At 39.0% G+C, this 20,029-nt stretch overlaps 1 protein-coding gene across 1 annotated transcript; it reads left to right on the top strand.

The window, feature by feature from the left end:
* The first annotated feature begins 228 nt into the window (after nt 1-228).
* LOC138881031 (uncharacterized) lies at nt 229-2,442 on the top strand. Its single transcript, XM_070161231.1, has 2 exons — nt 229-947; nt 1,656-2,442. Exons 1-2 carry the CDS (start codon nt 229-231, stop codon nt 2,440-2,442), a joined length of 1,506 nt encoding a protein of 501 aa, XP_070017332.1.
* The last annotated feature ends 17,587 nt before the right edge of the window (nt 2,443-20,029 follow it).

The following is a 20,029-nucleotide window of genomic DNA, read 5'->3' as shown; positions in this document are numbered from 1 at the left end:
CTAGGAATAATATGTTTTCGATCAGTGCCATTATTATACTGTAAGTATAAAACATTTTGCTCTAACTCTAATTAATAAATTCACGCGAAATATTTATACAAATTTCCAAATCAAATTTGTGGTGAAACTATTAATGCAAACTGGTCTTATGACATATGAGGATCTAGGGGGCGCTGAAAGGTACAAAGTACACCCATCGATCACATTCACATGAATTAGGAAGACCACATGATTTCGAATGAATCTTTGAATCAAGCTTCCTTGATTGAATCACATGATTTTCCGAAGCGGAATGAGCATTTGGTTACTTACAAAAGTTCGGTGGCGAAGACTCAGATTGACTATCTCCTGCTCAGAAGATGCGACAGAAGGTTGTGTGAGGATTGTAAAGTTATCCCAGGTGAGACCCTAGCAACGCAACATAGGCTTTTGGTGATGGACATTCGTATTAGGATAAGGAGGAAGAAGAGGTCAGTACGAGGCCGTCCGATAATTAGGTGGGGCGCCTTGACTAAGGATAAAGCTCAGGAGTTGGAAGGAAGGTTATCAGCAATGGGAGCTTGGAGAAGTAGTGGGGACGCAAACACTATGTGGTCGACGACAGCTGACTGTATAAGGAAGGCGGCGAGAGAGGTGTTAGGGATATCTTCGGGCCGCACCGGTGGCCACAAAGGAGACTGGTGGTGGAATGTAGTTGCCCAAGGTAAAGTGGAAGCGAAGAAGGCGGCGTACCTGCGGTTCGTAGGGAGCACTGGAGAGGAGGAGAAGAGAGCGAACAATGAGAGATATAAGGTAACTAGGAAGAAGGCGAAGATGGCAGTAATGGAGGCTAAGACGGCAGCTTTTGCTCATCTGTATGGGGAATTAGGGAACAAAGGAGGGGAGAAGAAGTTATTCCGACTCGCTAAGGTGAGAGAGAGGATGGCTCGGGATATGGACCAAGTGAGGTGCATAAAAGATGATGACGACAAAGTTTTGATGGGGGATGACCAGATTAAGAGGAGATGGCAGACCTACTTTCATAAACTTCTGAATGAAGAAGGGGATCAAGATATTGTGCTAGGTGAATTGAGGAATGCCGACAACCCCCATGAATTAAATTATTGTGGGGACATTAAGGTCGATGAGGTAATGAAGGCAATGCGTAAGATGAGGAAGGGCAGAGCTACCGGGCCAGACGAAATTCCGGTTGAGCTTTGGAGGTGTGTGGGTAGACCAGGCTTGGAATGGCTTACTGGGTTGTTCAATGTTATATTCAAGACTAATAGAGTGCCTGAAGAGTGGAGGTAGAGTACAATGGTTCCAATGTATAAGAACAAAGGCAATATCCAAAGCTGTAACAACTATAGGGGTATCAAATTACTAAGTCATACCATGAAAGTCTGGGAGAGATTGGTAGAAATAAGAGTGCGAAAAACGATGTCTATTTCAGATAACCAGTTCGGGTTCATGCCGAGGCGATCTACCACAGAATCCATCCATCTTATTAGGAGGATGGTGGAACAATACAGGGATAAGAAGAAGGATCTCCACATGGTATTTATCGATCTAAAGAAAGCGTGCGATATGGTTCCTAGGGAGGTCTTATAGAGATGCCTAGAGGTTAAAGGGGTCCTGGTTGCCTACATTAGGGTGAATAAAGATATGTTTGATAGAGCTAAGACTCGGGTTAGGACAGTAGGAGGCGACTCCGACCATTTTCCAGTTGTTACAGGGTTGCACCAAGGGTCTGCATTCAGCCCTTTCCTATTTGTCCCGGTGATGGATGCCATAACACATCATATTCAAGGGGAGGTGCCATGGTGCATGCTATTTGCTGACGACATAGTCCTAATTGACAAGACACGACGCGGTGTCAACGAGAGGCTAGAGGTTTGGATACATGCCCTTGAGTCTAAAGGTATCAGGTTGAGCAGGACGAAGACGGAATACCTCGATTGCAAATTTGGGGCCGAGCCGATGGAAGCAGGAATGGAAGTGAGGCTTGACTCTCAAGTCATCCCTAAGAGGGGTAGTTTCAAGTACCTTGGGTCAGTTATTCAGGGGATCCGAGAGATCGACGAGGATGTCACACACCGTATAGGGGTGGGGTGGATGAAGTGGAGGTTAGTTAGGCTTGTTATGTTGTATGGAACCGAGTGTTGGCCGGTTAAGGACTCACACATCCAGAAGATGAAAGTAGCAGATATTAGGATGCTGAGATGGATGTGCGGGCATACAAGGATGGATAGGATTAGGAATAGATATTCGAGAGAAGGTGGGTGTGGCCCCCATAGAGGACAATATGGGGAAGCAAGACTCAGATGGTTTGGGCACATTCAGAGGAGGAGCACTGATGCACCAGTGAGGAGGTGTGAGCGACTGGCTGTGGTGGGCACGAGGAGAGGTAGAGGGAGACCTAAGAAGTATTGGGGAGAGGTGATCAAGCAGGACATGGCATGACTTAGGATTACTGAAGACATGGCCCTTGACAGGGAATTGTGGAGGTCAAGCATTAAGGTTATAGGTTAGGGGAAGTTGTGAATATTTCTACAACACACTAGAGTGAGACTAGCCAGTTAGGAGTTAGTCTTAAGATGCTACTGATCAGCTACTGATGCAGGGCTTTATCTATTGGATATTAGTATACTTTCCATCGTTTTCGTATTTTCTATATTTCTTATATTGCTGTTATTTTGTTATTTTATGTTATGTATTTTATGTTATTTTATTATGAGTCTATTGATAGTACTAATATATCGTCTTTTGTTGCTCCCTTAAGCCGAGGGTCTCCTGGAAACAACCTCTCTGCCCCTCGGGGTAGGGGTAATGTCTGCGTAAATATTACCCTCCCCAGATCCCACTTATGGGATTATACTGGGATGTTGTTGTTGTCGTCGTCTTTGAATCAAGCTTCCAAAAAGATCTAGGGTAAAACAGTAAGGTAAATATTAGGTTGTGTGTTCTATTTTTGTCATTAGTATTATCGATGTTCCAATATATGTGATAATTTCTTTTTTGATATGCTCCAAAAAGAATAGTATCTTTGTAAATTTAGAAATTTTTTAATTTTATTTTATACAAACTTTTATAGCCAAACTAATATTATGATATGTTAAAGACTAAAAGTCTCAAAAGTTATATTTTCTTTCTTAGATTTTGTGCTTAATCAAATTTTGCACTTATATATCTATGTTATTTTAGAGTTGGACCAAATACAAGAAGGGGAGTTGAATTGTGTCTTATCCGATTTTCGCGATTTCAAGGAACCTGATTCTTTGAACTAGGTAGACAGACACAAACAAAAATAATTGCATAATTTAAATGACAGTGAGATTTTTTACATGGAACACCTCCTTGTTCAAGGAGCAAAACCACGACCTACTCCGATAGAATTTTCTCAAAACTCCAGTAAACTTCAATGAGCATTTTTAGGTTACAACTCTATAATCAAATGGAATAACTCTAGTACTCTAATCACTACAATCAGCTCAATTGTAGCTAACCCTTCCCAAACTAACCCTAGACCAGGAAGCTTACAAAAACTAGAAGTTTTTGTACTAACCTACTATTACACTTCTCAAAAGCAAATAGATTACAATTTAGAACACTAGACTCAACCTAACAACTAAAGAACTTCAACAGCCTCTTCTTCCAACAGGTTCTTCAGTTGAGCAGCTTGAGTCCTCAAGAGTGTCTTCTTGCCTTGATCGCTATTGCTAGGAGTAGTTCTGTGTAGTTTCTATCAATAGCTTTAACCCTGAACTGTAGCAAAACAAGTCTCCTTTTATAGTTGCAAAGTTAGCCGACAATCTTCTTCAATAAATGCTCTAAAACTTAGAATATTTCGGTTAAGAAAACCTCTTCTATTTTAATTTGGTTTTCTTACTTGTTTTCAAGTTTTTAACCTTCTCTTTCCACTCAGGTTTTCCTTTATTTACAAAATTTATTTTGATTACGGACTCATCCCAATTAATGCATTTCATGTAGAGTACGGACATAACTTGCTTGAAGAATTTAAGTTGCACAAGTATTCTGACATCCCACGTCTGATCAACATCAAACTTTAGTCTGCTACGAACCTAGTTTATTTGTTAGGTGTATCTTACTCCTGCACACCAGTTAAGTTGCACATTACCATAGAACATAAACCTATTTTTTTTCACATAGTTAACCTTGGTTTATTAATCATCAAAATATAACACATGCTCAGCTCAACAAATTTTTTCTCTTTGATGATGACAAACCCATGTGCAAATCAGTCAATAGCTTGCCCAGTTTTCATCAATCTGGAGCATAAGAATCAATTCCATTCTTCAGAAATCCTCTTTAATATGTCTATGTGTACAAGTGTAAAGGACTCGTCTTCCATTCATCGCAATCCTAAAGATGGCTAGCATAAAGCAACAAATGTCTAGAACCTCCAAACAAACAAACTTGATAAGAGGGTTTATCGATCAACAACGAATATGACACTTAACTTCCCCTTTGTCATCATCAAAAAAAAAATAAAGCGTTAGTAGAATCAAAAGAGAGAATTTTAATAATGTAAAACTCATAGTTACTGGGGCTACACTAGGTCAACAGCTGAAGCATTTAATCCAGTAAATCATCCAGATGTGATTGCATAAGTAGTACCCCAAATAAGGAAATCTTATTGATTTTGCAATGAACCACGTTAAGCCCAAAGGGGACCAAAAGCATAAGACAGTTGAACAAACCCGTTAAACTTCCAACACACAAAAAAATCTAGAAACTAGTCATAGAAGGAACAACACTAGTGACAAACAAAGGCTAGACTAGGAAACCTAAGAGGACTAATAACTAAGTTATTTTCTAGAAAAGGAATATCCATGAATAAACCCTATAAGTCTATCAAACCCAGCAGCAGAGGCCTCCTGCTATTTTTTCATCTCCTCCTTCAGCCTCCTATTTCCTCCTTCAAGGAAGAAACTTCCCCTTTTATCTTCTCATTTTCCTCATTGGCAACAGCCAATTCCTCCAAAAGGTTTATGACCACACATTTGCTTTTAGTGCATGGTTGTTGTGCAACACAGTTACATTCCTTTAAAGTCTCCTCATCTAACATATTTTTTTGGTCCCTCTCTTAGGACCTCTCAAAGGAACCCCAAAGTGCTCAAATACTCTAGTTCGCATGAACCCATATGGCAAAGCGTAAGTCCCTTTTTCTTGAATAGTTTCCCTTGTCATGTGCTTGATCATCAGCGAGAGAAGATTGATTGGCCTATTCTGTCATCACATTCATCACTGCCATGTCCAAGTAAGTAGCCTCATTCCTCCTTTCTGATCGAGGCAACAAATATTTTTCACAAATTCGAACAGAAGCTTCTAAATCGCCTTCATAACCCCCTTTATTACCTTTTGTTGCAGTCAACTTTTCCCTTTACTGTGTGTACTTGGAGGTCAAGTACCTTCTCTCCCAATTCGAGCCACTCATGTCGCACATAGGTGCCAAAACCTTCTACTAGCATAATCAGTATCTTCCCCAATAACTTGGTATCAAGAACCAGGTCCACACTCCTTACCTTAGAACTCAATGTGCCATCCTCTAGCACCTTGAAATTTTTGTAAAAATAAAGCATTGATTCACTATACATGACTAAGAGTGGGCATACAAACAAATGTGTCCACCCCTGATTCTCAATCGTGTCCGACAACTCCTTCATGTCAAACATGTTCACAGTAACTAGTTCAATTACCCGACCCTTTAACATAATTAGCCATGTAACTGATCCTCTCTGCCCATAATGCCTATTTTCCTTTGAGTCTTATTCATGCATTTGGAACTGGTTCCCTTCACTTAATACTCAAATTTGCCTTACTTTGTCTATTTTCCCTCATTCGAGCAATCATATTTGCCAGTGTATCATCATACTATTGGCACTACTTTCTTTTCTCACTTCTTCCTCTCCTACCTTTTCTCGTTCTTCTTCAGTATCAATCTAGTCAAAGGATTTAGATTTCTGTGAAACAGCATTCAAAGAACCAGGTTCTTTAACCTGATCACCATCTTTCTCACAAATTTCTAAGGCACCCTCTTCTCCATCCAAGTCTCCCTCACTAGCAACAAAAGACCCTGGTAACTTTGGTGGTTCTACTCCAACACTAGTACTCTTCTCCATCAATTCTTCCATGGGCTCTGCCATGGTATCTACAATATCCCCACCTACATCATCAATGCTTCGCTTTTGCTCATTCTCCTTTTCTTCTCTGCTTCAGCCCGAGTATCAATTTTTACTACCTCACTCTCTTTTTGTTCTACCACCTATATTTCCCCTTGAATCACTGGCTCCACAACAATATCTATTTTTACTTGCTCAGTACTATCATCCTTCACCTATTCAGCATTTCCTTCCCCCTTAATTTGTGGCTCCTCCACTGCTAAATTTTCACCATCGAAATTTTTAATTTCTTCTTCGTTATAGTAGTCAACTAAACTAATGAAGGATCTTAGGGAGTTTTTGAGGGAGATTAATCTTAGACAGACTCGATAGGAGTGGGTATGGATGGAGGTGTATTGGTGTCAGGTGTGATGTTTGGTTCAATTATGCAAGAAGTAGCTTGACATACTGAATTCGATATTGTTAAGGGTTCAAGAATATTTGCAGAATTGAAGAGTAAGGGTTTCAATTTTCACTTGGTTTTATGAGAAATTTGATCGAATGAGAGAGAATATGCATGAGTGAGGGTTTTAATAGGGGTATGACTTGACAGTTTCATGGCTTTAACCAATCACACTAATTACTCCTAATCCAGTTCTAAGAGGGAAAAAAGGTAAATGTTAGATATCAAAATTTAAAAAGGCAGTTAAGGGATTTAATTGGGCTCTAGAGACATGTTTTGGAGAGTATAGGAAACTGATCCTAATTTCACGTGAACTGAACTAGTCATGATTATTCTAGGACTGATAGTTTTCATTTTGGAACCCAATCCCCTTTAATTTCAAGAGTTAAAAAGAGTTATAGCCATAGGATATGAACGATTTGAGTGAGAACCTGGATTTTAGTGACGTAAAAATTTAACAGTTAAGTACAACTATCAATGAAAATAGGGTACATTCCTGAGTGTTACACAACCAGGTAATTTGATTGATTTTCTCAATATGGCTTAAAGAAACATTTTTTGAGTGAGGATTTCATCATCATATTAAACGTTTGAGCCCTTGATATATTGCCATGTGTACATATCTATTACAGTATAAGTTTGAGTTAGATATTTTTTCACTTGGGTTCACTAATTTATTTTATTAAAATATAACCAATTATTAAGGAAAATCAAGAATGTCCTAGTTCATTTTCATCAAACCAAGCTCTAAGCGATCTCTTTCAAAGTGATCCCTGCTCAAAACCCTGGTGAATATATTTGCAATTTGCTCTTATGTGTTGGAGAATTTCATAGTTATGTGTTGCTTCTCGACATTGTCTCTCAAAAATTAATGTCTCACATCAATGTGTTTGATTCTTTTGTGATGGACCAGGTTATTTTTCATGTTCATTGAACTTGTGTTAACAAAGAATATGGAACACGTTGAATCATTACTCCATAGTCCTCCAGTTGTTGCTTAATCCATAATAGCTGAGCACAACATGAGGCAACAACTACATACTCAGCTTCTACAGTTGATAAAGCTATATAGTTTTGTTTCTTTGATGCCCATGAGATCAATCATGACCCTCAGAAAGTGATTCATTCCTTATGTGCTCTTCCAATCCATCAGGTATCCAGATATAACGACCCGCCCGATCGTTTTGAGCATTTGTACTTTGCTCGATAGTTTACGGATATGAGTAGCCATGTATGATATATTATGACTTATGTAAATTATCGGTTTTGGGTTTTAGATTATTCAGAATAAATTTTGATGAATGAATTTCATTGTTGAAGCTTTAAGTTTGAAGAGTTGACCAAATTTGACGTTTTAGTATTTGACCACAGATTGGAGTTTTGATAGCTTCGTTAGGTTTGGATGGCGATTTTGGACTCAGGTGTATGCCCGAATTTGCATTTGGATGTTTCTAGAAGGTTTCGATACAAATTGGTAAAAGTTGGAAATTTGAAGGTTTGGAAAGTTCATAAGTTTGACCGAGAGTTGACTTTGTGGATATTGGGTTCATATTGTGGTTCCGAAAATTGGAAGAGCTTCGTTATGTCATTTGGGACTTATTTGCAAAATTTGGGTTCATTCCGGGTGGATTTGATATGTTTCGGCACGAGTTTTGGAAGTTCAAAGTTTAAAGATTCATTAAGTTCGATTTTGGGTACGATTTGTTGTTTCGATATTGTTATGCATAATATAAGGCCTCAAGTAGGTCTATATTATTCTATGGGACATGTTGGTATATTTGGACGGGGTCCCGAGGAGTTCGAGTGAGTTGTGGACGTGGTTAGGATCATTTTTATCTCTTGTTGCGTTGCTGAAGATTTCTGGTGCTGGTGTAGCCGCATCTACGAAGTCTTGATCGCAAAAGTGACTTCGCAAATGCGGGCTATTCATCGCAGAAGAGGGAGAAGATTCGGTGCGGGGTCTTCACAGATGTGAAAAATTTGGGCACCTCTGCGGCTTCGCAGAAGCAATGGACTGGGACGCAAAAGCGAGATGGAGCGCAGAAGCGCATTTGCCTTCGCACCATCGATTGTGCAGAAGAGGAACAGTGTCTGCAGGTGCGAGTGGTTGACTGATTAGTGGATTCCGTAAAAGCGAGCCTTTGGGCCACAAAAGTGACGCCGCAGAAGCGGCTATTGTTTCGCAAATGCGAAAATGCCTAGGCAGACTCTATTTAATTTGAGGTTTTGGTTCTTTTATCATTTTTTGAGATGTGAGACTCGGATTGTGGCAACCTTTGAAACAATATTCATCACAAGGATTGGGGTAAGTTTTCTACACTTGGTTTTGATTTTATTTCTTGAATCTATCTTAATTTTTGGCAATTGGTTGATGAATTTTAAAGAGAAATTGGGGGGTTTTAGCCAAAAGTTTCATAATGTAAATTTTTTAGTTTTGAACATCAATTTGAAGTCGGATTTGCGTGAAATTAGTACGGTTGGACTCATAAATAAATGAGTTGTCGGATTTTGTGAGTTTTGTTAGGTTGTGAGGTGCGGGCCTAGGTTGTACTTTTTAGTTGATTTTGGGCTTTTGATTAAGCATTCGACCTTTATCATTTGGAATTATTTCCTTGGGACTTATTTGATGTATTTGAGTTGCTTTTGGTTAGTTTTGAGTTATTCAGAGGTTGGTACGCGTGGGATGGCATTTTGGAGCATCGTTTGGCTTGCTCAGTATTGGATTTGGATTGTTCGAGGTAAGTAACACTTCTAAACTTGGTGCTGAGGGTATGGAACCTCGAATTACGCATTATGTGCTCTGGTGTTGAGGTGACGCACATGATAGGTGATGGGCGTGTGGGCGTACACCATGTGATCGTGACTCTGTTATTTCTGTGGTACTGTGTAGTTACCTGATCTTATCTGTAACCATGAAATCTCTACGTACTAGAGCTATTGAGTTGTGATCTATGTTAGAAACCATGTCTAGGCTACATGCTTATTCTGTCGTAACCAACCGAGGTCATATTGCTATTGAATTTCTTGTTTAAATTGAAATTTTATACTCAATCATGTTCATTCATTTCATACCATATCTCAGTCTATTGCTATTTATTGACACATTATATCATCATTTTGGGCTAGTTTCATGGTATTGTGAGCCCGAGAGACTGGAGAGATAGATGACTAAGTGAGGCCGAGGACTTGAGCTGTGAGTGATGTATATATATATATGGGTCGGGTTGCACACCGCAACGAGCCTTAAGGCTGTATATATGTGGATCGGGTTGTATGCTGCAACGATTATCATTGATTTGTTCCATGATTGGCTTGATATAGCGCTTGGGTTAAAGGAGCCTTTCCGGAGTCTACACACACCCCCAGTGAGCACGGTTGATTTATATTGAGGGATGGATCTTCCCAGGGCTGCATTGGCCTTATACAGTACGGAGTGACAGACTGGCAGTTGCTATGTATATATTCGAGATGGATCTTCCCAGGGCTGGATTGGCCATATACAGTACTGAGTGACTGAGCACGTCGAGTGATTGAGCATGAAAAGTGGAAAGTGTGAGACAGTGAGATTGATTATTTTGAGAGTATGAGTACATGAGTTCATCTCTGAGATACATTATATCGACATGCATACATGACATATAGGCATAGAGATGCATTTTTCCTCATGTTGTACGGTATCACATCATTTCTGACTTCTCACATATGTTGACATATATGCATAGAGATATATTTTTCTCATGCTATTTGAAAATGAAACATTTACCTGTTGAAAGCTTTTTGGTGAAAATTACACTTTTCGAACTTACTGATATTTTGGCGATTTTAGTAAAAGATTTGGATTTTCACTGATTTAATTGAAAAGCATACCTTTTTTTGGAACCGTGAATGAGCCGAGCATTTTATCTCTGAGTACTTCTTTAAGTGCTCTCATTATGTTGTTATGAACTGTTGTTGGCAGGGGTGAAGCTATATGTTTTGAAGGGTGGTCAACTGACCATCTTTCGTCGAAACATTACACTGTGTACTAGGCAAAATATTAGATTTTAGAGGTATATATCATATATTGACCACTCTTTGTCGGAGAAATTCTTTCACTTCTTTCAATTTTGAACACCCTTGAATAAATTTCTGGCTTCGCCACTAGTTATTGGCTATTGGTGTTAGACTCTGACCTATGTTCCAGCTCGTCACTACTTTCAACTTAAGGTTAGGTTTGTTACTTATTAAGTACATGGGGTCGGTTGTACTCATACCACACTTCTGCACCTTGCGTGCAGATGTTGGATGCTAATGTTGCTGTGATAGACGGGAGTTGGAATTGAAGACATATCTGCATTCTGGTTGTACCTGCCTCTTCTTAATGGTAGCCTTAGATTTAAAAAATCTGTTTATTTACATTTCGAATAGATGATGTAATTATTTCATACAAGCTTTGTAAATTTTAATCTTAGAATCTCATAATTTGTACTACCAGTTCTTGTGAAATTTTTGTATAAAAGCAGTTGTATTATCATTTCTTTTCCTAGTAAATCTCATTAAACGTGTTAGTTATTGAGTGACTTACTTAGCGGGTTAAGTTAGGTTCCATCACGACGGTTTGAATTTTGGGTCGTGACACCAGCAGAGTCAGCATATGCGTACCCAATCATATCAAATGAGTCTCCTGTCGGATACCAAAGAACCAAGTCTTCAGTACCCTTAAGATATCCCAAGATTCTTTTGACACCTTCAAGTGTGATTCTTTGGGGCTAGATTAGAATTTTGCACATAACCCCACACTATACACAATATCTAGCCTGCTTGCGGTTAGGTAGAGCAAAGACCCAATAATACATCTATACTTCTTTTCATCAACGGAGGAAGCAGGTTCATCCATATCCAACCTAGTTGTTGTAGAAATGAGTATCAATTGTCTTTGCATTGTCCATATCAAACCTTTTCCGTAGATCTTTGATGTACTTCTGTTGATATATCATGGTTCCTTTATCAGTCTGCTTAATTTGAAGCCCAAGGAAGAAACTCAATTCCCCTATCATGCTCATTTCAAATTCACAACCCATTAACTTAGCAAACTCATTGCGTAATGCTTCATTTGTGGCTCTAAAAATGATGTCATCAACATATATTTGATAATCAGTAGGTTCTTGCCATTCTTCAGTAGGAACAAAGTGTTGTTAATTTTACTATGTGAGAATCTGTTATCTATGAGAAATTTTGATAACCTTTCATACAATGCCCTTGAGCCTATTTTAAACCATATAGAGCTTTGTCTAATTTGTACAAGTGATCTGGGAACTCATGACTCTCAAAACCTGGAGGCTGGCACTCAAACACTTCCTCTTTCAAATATCCATTTAGAAAAGCACTCTTCACATCTATTAGATAGAGTTTGAAACACATGTAGGATGCAAAGGCAATGAGCATTTGAATTGCCTCCATTTTTGCGACTGGATCGAACGTCTCATTATAATCGATGCCTTCTTCTTGATTGTAGCTTTGCTCAATCTGTAACGATCCAACCAATTATTTTGAGCTCTACCATATCGTTCAGCAGTCTGAAACCTTGTGTAGCTTCACTTTATGTATTATGACTTGCACGTGTATTCAGTTTTCATCTTCGAGAAGTTCGGAGTTGATTTGGAAGAATAGTTCTCAATTCGGAAGCCTTAAGTTAGAAGAGCTGACCAAGATTTGACTTTTGAGTAAATGGCTTCGGAATCGAGATTTGAAGGTTCCTAATAGTTTGTAAGGTGATTTTGGATTTGGTCATATGTTCGGGTTGAGTATCTGATGGTCTGGGAGAAATATAGTGCTTATTGTCAGAAGTTTGTATTTTGAAGGTTTATGAATTTGTTAAGTTCAACTTGGAGTGGACTTTAGTGTTATCAAACTCCAGGTGGTGTCCGAGACTTTGGGTAGGTTCATTTAGTTTATTGAAACTTGTGTGTGATGTTTGGTTGCGATCCGGAATGTCAAAGTATGATTTAGACGCATTCGGCAAAGTTTGAAAGTTAAGAAAAGGATTTGGATCGTCGATTCTTGGTTTTGATGTTATTTGTGGCATTTCAAGCCTTGGATAAGTTTAGATAAGGCATTGGGACTGGCTTGTATGATTAGACGGGGTCGCGAGGGCCTCAGGTGTATTTCAAAATGGTTTAAGACCAATTCCCTTTAATTTTAAGTTTCTGGTTTCTGGTGCTAATGGTATTCATCACAATCACGTGTCCTTCTCCGCGATTGCAGAGTACTGTTTGGAGCAGGAGAGATTTTTTTCTTAGAGATCACGGAAGGAGTTTCACGATTGTGGTATCTGATTTGGTTGTGCTTCGCATTTTTGTGGTGAGGGTCACAATGCAATGTGTTAGTAGGGCTATCCTGCGTTGGAAGTTGCTCAATGCGATCACGTAAGGTATGTTGCAGTTGCATAAGGTCGATTCGCTGAGGCTGGAATGATTGGCTTTGGCGTTCGCGGAGGTGGGCTCGCATTCGCGTTGGCTTGGTAGGCTATGAATTGCGATCGTGAGAGGACCTCGCATTTGCGAAAAAGGATTTCTAGGCTATGGTTTGGCCTTCGCGAAGGAGCTTCTGCGATCACGAAGAGGGACAACTAGGCAGTGGATAAGTTAGCAAATTGGTACTTAGCCTATTTTCATCTCATTTCTTTCATAAGAGCCAATTTGGGGCGATTTTGGAGGGGCATTTTCATCATCTATCATAAGGTAAGTGATTCCTACTCATTGTGAGGTAAATACACGGGTTATTTTTACATGGAAATTAGTAAAAATTATGGGATTTTGGAAGATAGACTAGAAATGGTATTTTGAGTTTTGACCATGAAATTGGACATGAAATATGGAATAAATTATATATTTGTGTTCGTGGTGCTATGGGTAATATTTGTCTTCAAGAATTTTCGAAATTCAAACTGTGGGATCGAGGATTGACTTTGTTGAATTTTCGTGTGGAGTTGAGAATTATTTCTAATTTTTAAATTACGAGTCTTTGAGAATATTTTGATTGGTGCACACTTTGGCTAGTTTTGGATCATTTGGCTTTGGTTTGAGGTGTTAGAAAGGCATTGGAGCTGGTTATCGGATTTTTGAGCAAGGTAAGTCTCCTATGTAACATTATGAAAGGGAATTTACCTGTAGGTGCTATATTTGTTATGTGCTATGTGTTATGGGAGCTATGCATGTATGAGGTGACGAGTGTCCATACATATACTAGATGCTTGATTATGTTCAGGTAGACTTAGACTCGCACCATGTTTTAATTGTACTACTTGAGTTATTCTTGCCTTTTTTAATGCTTTAATTTAAATCTTAGCCTGAGATTAGACTTGTGTAGAGTATCGAACTTTGCTATTTAGATACTTGACGCACTACTTAATTAGTCGTGGAAATCATACTTCTTTATATGAATTTCTCCCGCATTGTACGTATTTGTCCGAAAGTTTTTGATTTCATAACTCACAAATATGTTCATGAGTTGGTCCAGTGTCCCATCAAAGTTTCACTATTCTTATAGGATAGGGTTGAATGCCTCCACGGTACCATTATGGGATCGTGTCATTCGCCTAGGAAAGAATATGAGTATCGCCATTGTTACACCCCACATATGACGTTGGAAGATCTATAAGATTTGAGCACAACCAGCCAAATGGCAACACATTACCAGGCAGAGGAGGCAACTACATACGACCAGATTTTGCCAGCTATCTCACCAGGCACGATAGCCAAAGCGAGGCGACCAATTTTGCATATGAAGTGACGGAGTTTCCTATACCCGGTACATTTATATAAAGGCAACGAGGCTTATTCTCTTTTATGTTTCTAGGGGTATCACTCAATATAACTCACCCAAAACATTCTCACATCTTCCTTGAAGTTTCAAAATAGCCTAAACTGAATCAGAAGACGGTTCCCTTAGGATTTAGCTTGAAGAAACTTGGAATCATTGTTTGAACCTCTATCGATTGGTAGCATTGATTCTGAAGATTCATCAAAGGCAAAGTTAACCACCATAGAAGTATAGTTAGCTCTTCAACAAGGTATGTAGGGCAACCTTCTTTCTTCGCATGAGTTAGTGTAAGTCTCTCTTTCTTTCTAAATGATTCCTGAACTGTAAGGTTTGGTAGTTCGATGCCCTCTCAATGATGTTATCCTATTCTTCTACGTACTTTCTAGTAGCATTTCTTTCAAAGTCTAAATTGTTTCCAGTTGATATCTTGTGGTTGGAGAGTATGATTCATTCTGAGTTTAAACTTGTTATCTCTTGAACCTGTTAATGTATTGCAACTTATATATATGTACCTATTATACTATACCGAGACGCTCTATTGACGGTCGGGTACGATACCTATTCTGCAACTACTTATCAGTTAGGTACGATGAAGCAAGATATGAGACCTTACCGAGCTAGGCTATGGTCGGGTACGACCGAGCCCTTGTGTAGACGGGTACGATGATGTATGATGTGAGGTTACCGAGCCTTCCTGTGGTCGGGTATGACCGAGTCCTCTACAAGGCTGGGTATGGAGTGATGGAATATGCCCCAAGGAGTGTGTAAAGATATGTATAAATTATTGTATGGCCCTAATGAGTAGCTTAGTTTTACAAAAGTTTGCATGCACTTATGATTCATGGTTCATAGTACCACAGTTTGGTTTACGCCCCCGGTGGCTTCTTCTTGATATTCATGTGGGAATCACATACTCACACCACTTATGTTATGACTCTAATTTACTTGTTTTTCGTAGTCTTACATACTCAGTACGTTATCTGTACTGACTCCCCTTTCTTTTATGTGCTTTGTTCATGCCCACAGGTATAAATAGACCCAGTGACATCCCTCCCCAGTAGGTGCATAATTCAGCTAATTAGCTTTTGCTCTCCACTTCTCTGGAGTAGTCGTTCAAGGGTCGATAGGTACTGAAGCATGTGTTCTAATCCTTTTGGGTACTGTGGAGCCCTGTCCCAACCAAGTTGTGTAATACGTATATCCCTTTTGGTACTTTTAAAGGCATGCAGACTAGTATTAGTGTTCGGTTGCATGTAATGGTTTGGAATAATGATGTTGTTGATAGTGATGATCATGTATAAAATGTTAGTATTTTCTTTGTTAATCAGTTGTACACATTTTAATTCTAGTGTATTACTTGGAGGCCTCAATGGCCAAGTTTTATGAATAAAAAGGTGACGGGAATAGACATCGGTTCGCACAGGCATTTAGGCATTGTGTGTCGGTTGCACATGCCAAGGTTGTGGTGACAACTATGGGATCGAGTCATTCACCTTGAAAGGATAATAAGCACCATTATGTGATGGGCCATTTGCCTTTGAAAGATTATGAATACTATTATGGGATCGGGTTGTTCGGCTTGGCAGTTCTATGGAACACTCTTGTGGGATCGGGTCGTTTGCCTTAGTAGACTCATGCATTATATTCGATGGGGAGTCAGCGTATATATGAGTCTTCCCGGCTAGATATTTGACATTTTATCTATTATTGGTCATATATATATATATATATATATATATATATATATTCGGTATTTGAGGATTTCATATTTACTTTTTTATTGAGCATCGTGTGATACACATATATCTGTTCTCATTACTTTTATGCTTCATACATGTCTACTTATATTCTACTTTGATTATTGGACTACTAGTAAGTGTCGATGTCAACCCCTTATCATTCGTTCTTTGAGATACTTACTGGGTACGCGTGGATGTATGTACTCATATTACACTTCTGCACTAATTGTTATGTACTGAGACAGGTACATTTGGTGGTCATACCGGCATGAGGGTTCAGTTGCTAAGGAGACTCTATGGTGAGATGCTCTTTATGTTACGATCCACAACACACAAAGTCCCCCCTCCTATTCATTTATTATACTCCGTCTATTTTCTATTCCAGACGTTGTTGTCGAGGTATTGATATTCTACTAGATGCTCATGCACTTGTGGCACCTGGTTTTTAGGATTTAAATTCTTGTTTTTGGTAGTATTCTGATATGATATCCGGCTTTACATTTTGATCGTTTTCGAATATTTAATATAATAATATCAGTATTTTACTATGATACTGAATGATTTTGGCTTTTTATCTCATTATTTATTTAGATGTGTTTTGAATTATCCATTGGCATATTGATTTAATTATTGGCTTGCCCAATGGCAACATTGGGCGACATCACGATCTATGGAAAAAATTGGATCGTGATAGCTAGGTTCACGTACGTCTCACAAGTTATGAGCAAGTCTAGTAGAGTCTTGCGGATCAGTATGGCAATATCTGTACTTATTTTCGAGAGGATACAGGACTTGTAGGAGAACTTCCCTTTCTTGATTCCTTGTCATGTGACTTAATTTTGATTGAAGCTTATGTCTTCAATTCCTTCCTACTCAATCGTACGAGACGTCGAGCATTCGATATCAGTTGGCCAGGACGAGTTGTGATGATGCTATAGGTGTAGTGCAGGATGTTTTTCCCTGCATTATGAGGGTAGACTTCTATCGTCGCCTGGTGGAGGGTGTTGGTGTTGGTGTTTGTGTTGCCCATTGGTTCAGGGCTATACATAATATATTGTTATATTTTTGCATTGATTAGTCGCATGGTGTTAGTGCAAATGGTAGGGTGTTTACATATATGTCGCGGTAGTGAATGCTTTAGGAGGAGGATTATTCGGTTCATGATTGGGAGGTTGGTGTTTATCTAGCGTGTGAGAGGAATTTGAGTTATGAACTGTTCAGGCTTTGATCGACAAATTTGCGTTATTGGGTATTTCCAAAGGGTTTCTTGTCTGTGTTGTTGTGTTTTCCTCTTTGTTTGAGCATATTAAGGGTCGTCGGTATGATGGTCTTCATTTGCTTGTCCTTGGGGCCCGTTGTTGCAAAGTGGAGCTGTCACAACCCAAACCGAAGGGCCGCGACGGGCACCCGGTGCCTTACTCAACTGAGTACCAACGTAACATATCTTTCTTATCATGTTATCATGAGTAAATGAGCCAGAAAACCCGTCATGAGATAACAAGAATAAAACATAAGGGAATACTCAACATATGAAGACCCAATATGATATACAAACTAATATATGTGACATACGGGCCTATAAGGCCGACATGACCATTAGTAAACTCGAAACATAGGCCGACAAGGCCATGCAATTATCCATACACCTGACATCTGTCTACAAGCCTCTAAGAGTACATAAAACCATAAAGGTCGGGACAGGGCCCCGCCATACCAATCAATACATATCCAAAGTATACTGACCAAATAGGTAACTCCGGAGCAAGTGGAGTGCACCAACACCTTCGCTGAGCTGATAGCCTACAAGGAGGATTGTCAACCTATCAATCAGGACCTGCAAGAATGAAACGCAGCGTCCCCAGTCAAAAGGGACATCAGTACGAATAAAGTACCGAGTATGTTAGGCAGGAAAGCATAAACAAAAATAGTAATGTAAAGAGAGAGATAGATGAGATACAACCTGTAACATCTGAGTGCCTCTAGGGGCTATGATATGAAATGCATAATACATATATATACATAAACTTTTTAAAACATTCGCCTCTGTGGGCATCATCATCATCATTTCGTACCCGGCCTCAAAGAGGACTCGGTAAAAGCGTACCCGACCATCATAAGGTTCAGTAGAATTGTACCCGGCCACGTGGAGCTCGGTAAACCTAATTGATCAGTGGTTGCACAATAGGTGCCATACCCGGCCGACTATAGAGCGGCTCGGTAGAGTAAAATAGATACTATATATAATGCATGCTAGACTCATGGAATCACCTTCTAAACCTTTTGGAGTGACTTAAGAACACTATGGACATCCATACCCTCAATATGAACCTTAGTAGGATTCAAGGATCATACACACTTGCTTAGAATAATTTTATAAGGAAAGAACAACATGGACAACCTTAGTTGCTAGGAGTAGATCCGTTATGAAGTAGCGTATTCATTTCACTTTAGATCATGCCAAAAGAAAGAAGAAAGTGCCTTAACATACCTTAAACCCGTTGAGTCCTTAATCACTTCCAAGCAACTCTTCAAACAAGTCAACTCAATCTATCATAGTATAAGGAGATTCAAAATCAGTGCTGAGCAAAGGCTAAGTCTATAACTTAAGCTAGTAGCTCGTTTACGTAAATTTTGGCAGCATCTCCCTTGTAACAAGGGCCTCCTCCAATACCATATACAAACAACAATGACCAGAGCAATCCATCAATACATAATTATCAATATCAAGACACCATATAACAACAACAAGTCACAACTACATTACGACGAGCGGCAAGCTCCGATTGGAATCCGTATACCCCTTATCAATCCTTATAGACTTCTTACTTCAACATAAAAGTATCATTAACATGATAATGAAGTCATTAATCAATGATTCCAGCCTTAAACCATATATTTATAACAACGAAAATAATCCACAACTTCAACTATCCTCAATTAGCAACTTTATTCACTAGTTCATGTCTAGCCCATCCATTTAACTTAATCAACATCAAGATAACCTTAGGAACAAGTAAGAACACAATATAAATGCCTCCTACAGTAGCTTCAAGTCAAAATCCAAGTTATATTCAGTTTACAACAACCCTCAATAGCAATACAACACCATAGAAGTGATTTAAGCTAACCCAAGTATTATCTTGTAGTTTATCATCCTAACAACTTAACCAACATACAAGCAAGATTAAGCACAATTAGTAGGCTGTTGTACTCACCTTAGACAGCAGCAACAACTTGGAATTTCATCCAAATACAGCCCACAACAATCCTCAAGGACAACACAACCTCAAAGAGGTGTTGTTCTTCACTAGAACTAAGTTTTGATGTTGAAATATGGTGTAATCACTTAGGAATCACTTCAAACCCTTGTGGTATATGTTTAGGAGGGTTAGGAGAAGTTTGGGGACGAATTATAGCTGAAAAATGAGCAAAAATAGGCGTTCAAATCATTTATAAATTGAAGTAGGTCAACCACCGCCTATGTGGGTCCCATTGGGAGCTGCTTGCGCGGTCTCACAAAAATACCAATATATCTCTACTCCGATGTCGTATTGACGAACAGTTTAATGCGTTAGAAACTAGACTCGTATATATTCAATTTGGTGGGTAGAACACCCCTTTATTCCAAGTATATTTGAAGAAATTCTCAGATACATTTGACCTAAATTTCAGCAAATTTATGAATGTAACTTGTGATGACTTTTGCCAACTCTTGTTCCACAACTTGCTTGCCTTCAAAATGTAGAAAATGATTATCATACGACTAAAATAACTCATAGAATAACCTCCTTATCATGTTAAGAACCCTAGTATCACCCCAAAGTACATGTTATAACATTCCAAACTTGTCGACTTTTGACGAAACTTATTTTCTTCAATTGGTTTAGCTTCTAAGATTTCCAACCCTTTTGGTACTCGTTATTCAT

This window comes from Nicotiana sylvestris, chromosome 11 (genome assembly GCF_000393655.2).
Source record: "Nicotiana sylvestris chromosome 11, ASM39365v2, whole genome shotgun sequence".
NCBI classification, from domain to species: Eukaryota; Viridiplantae; Streptophyta; class Magnoliopsida; order Solanales; family Solanaceae; genus Nicotiana; species Nicotiana sylvestris.
Note: the sequence above shows the minus strand (reverse complement) of the source record. Positions and strands in the feature narration are given on the sequence as shown.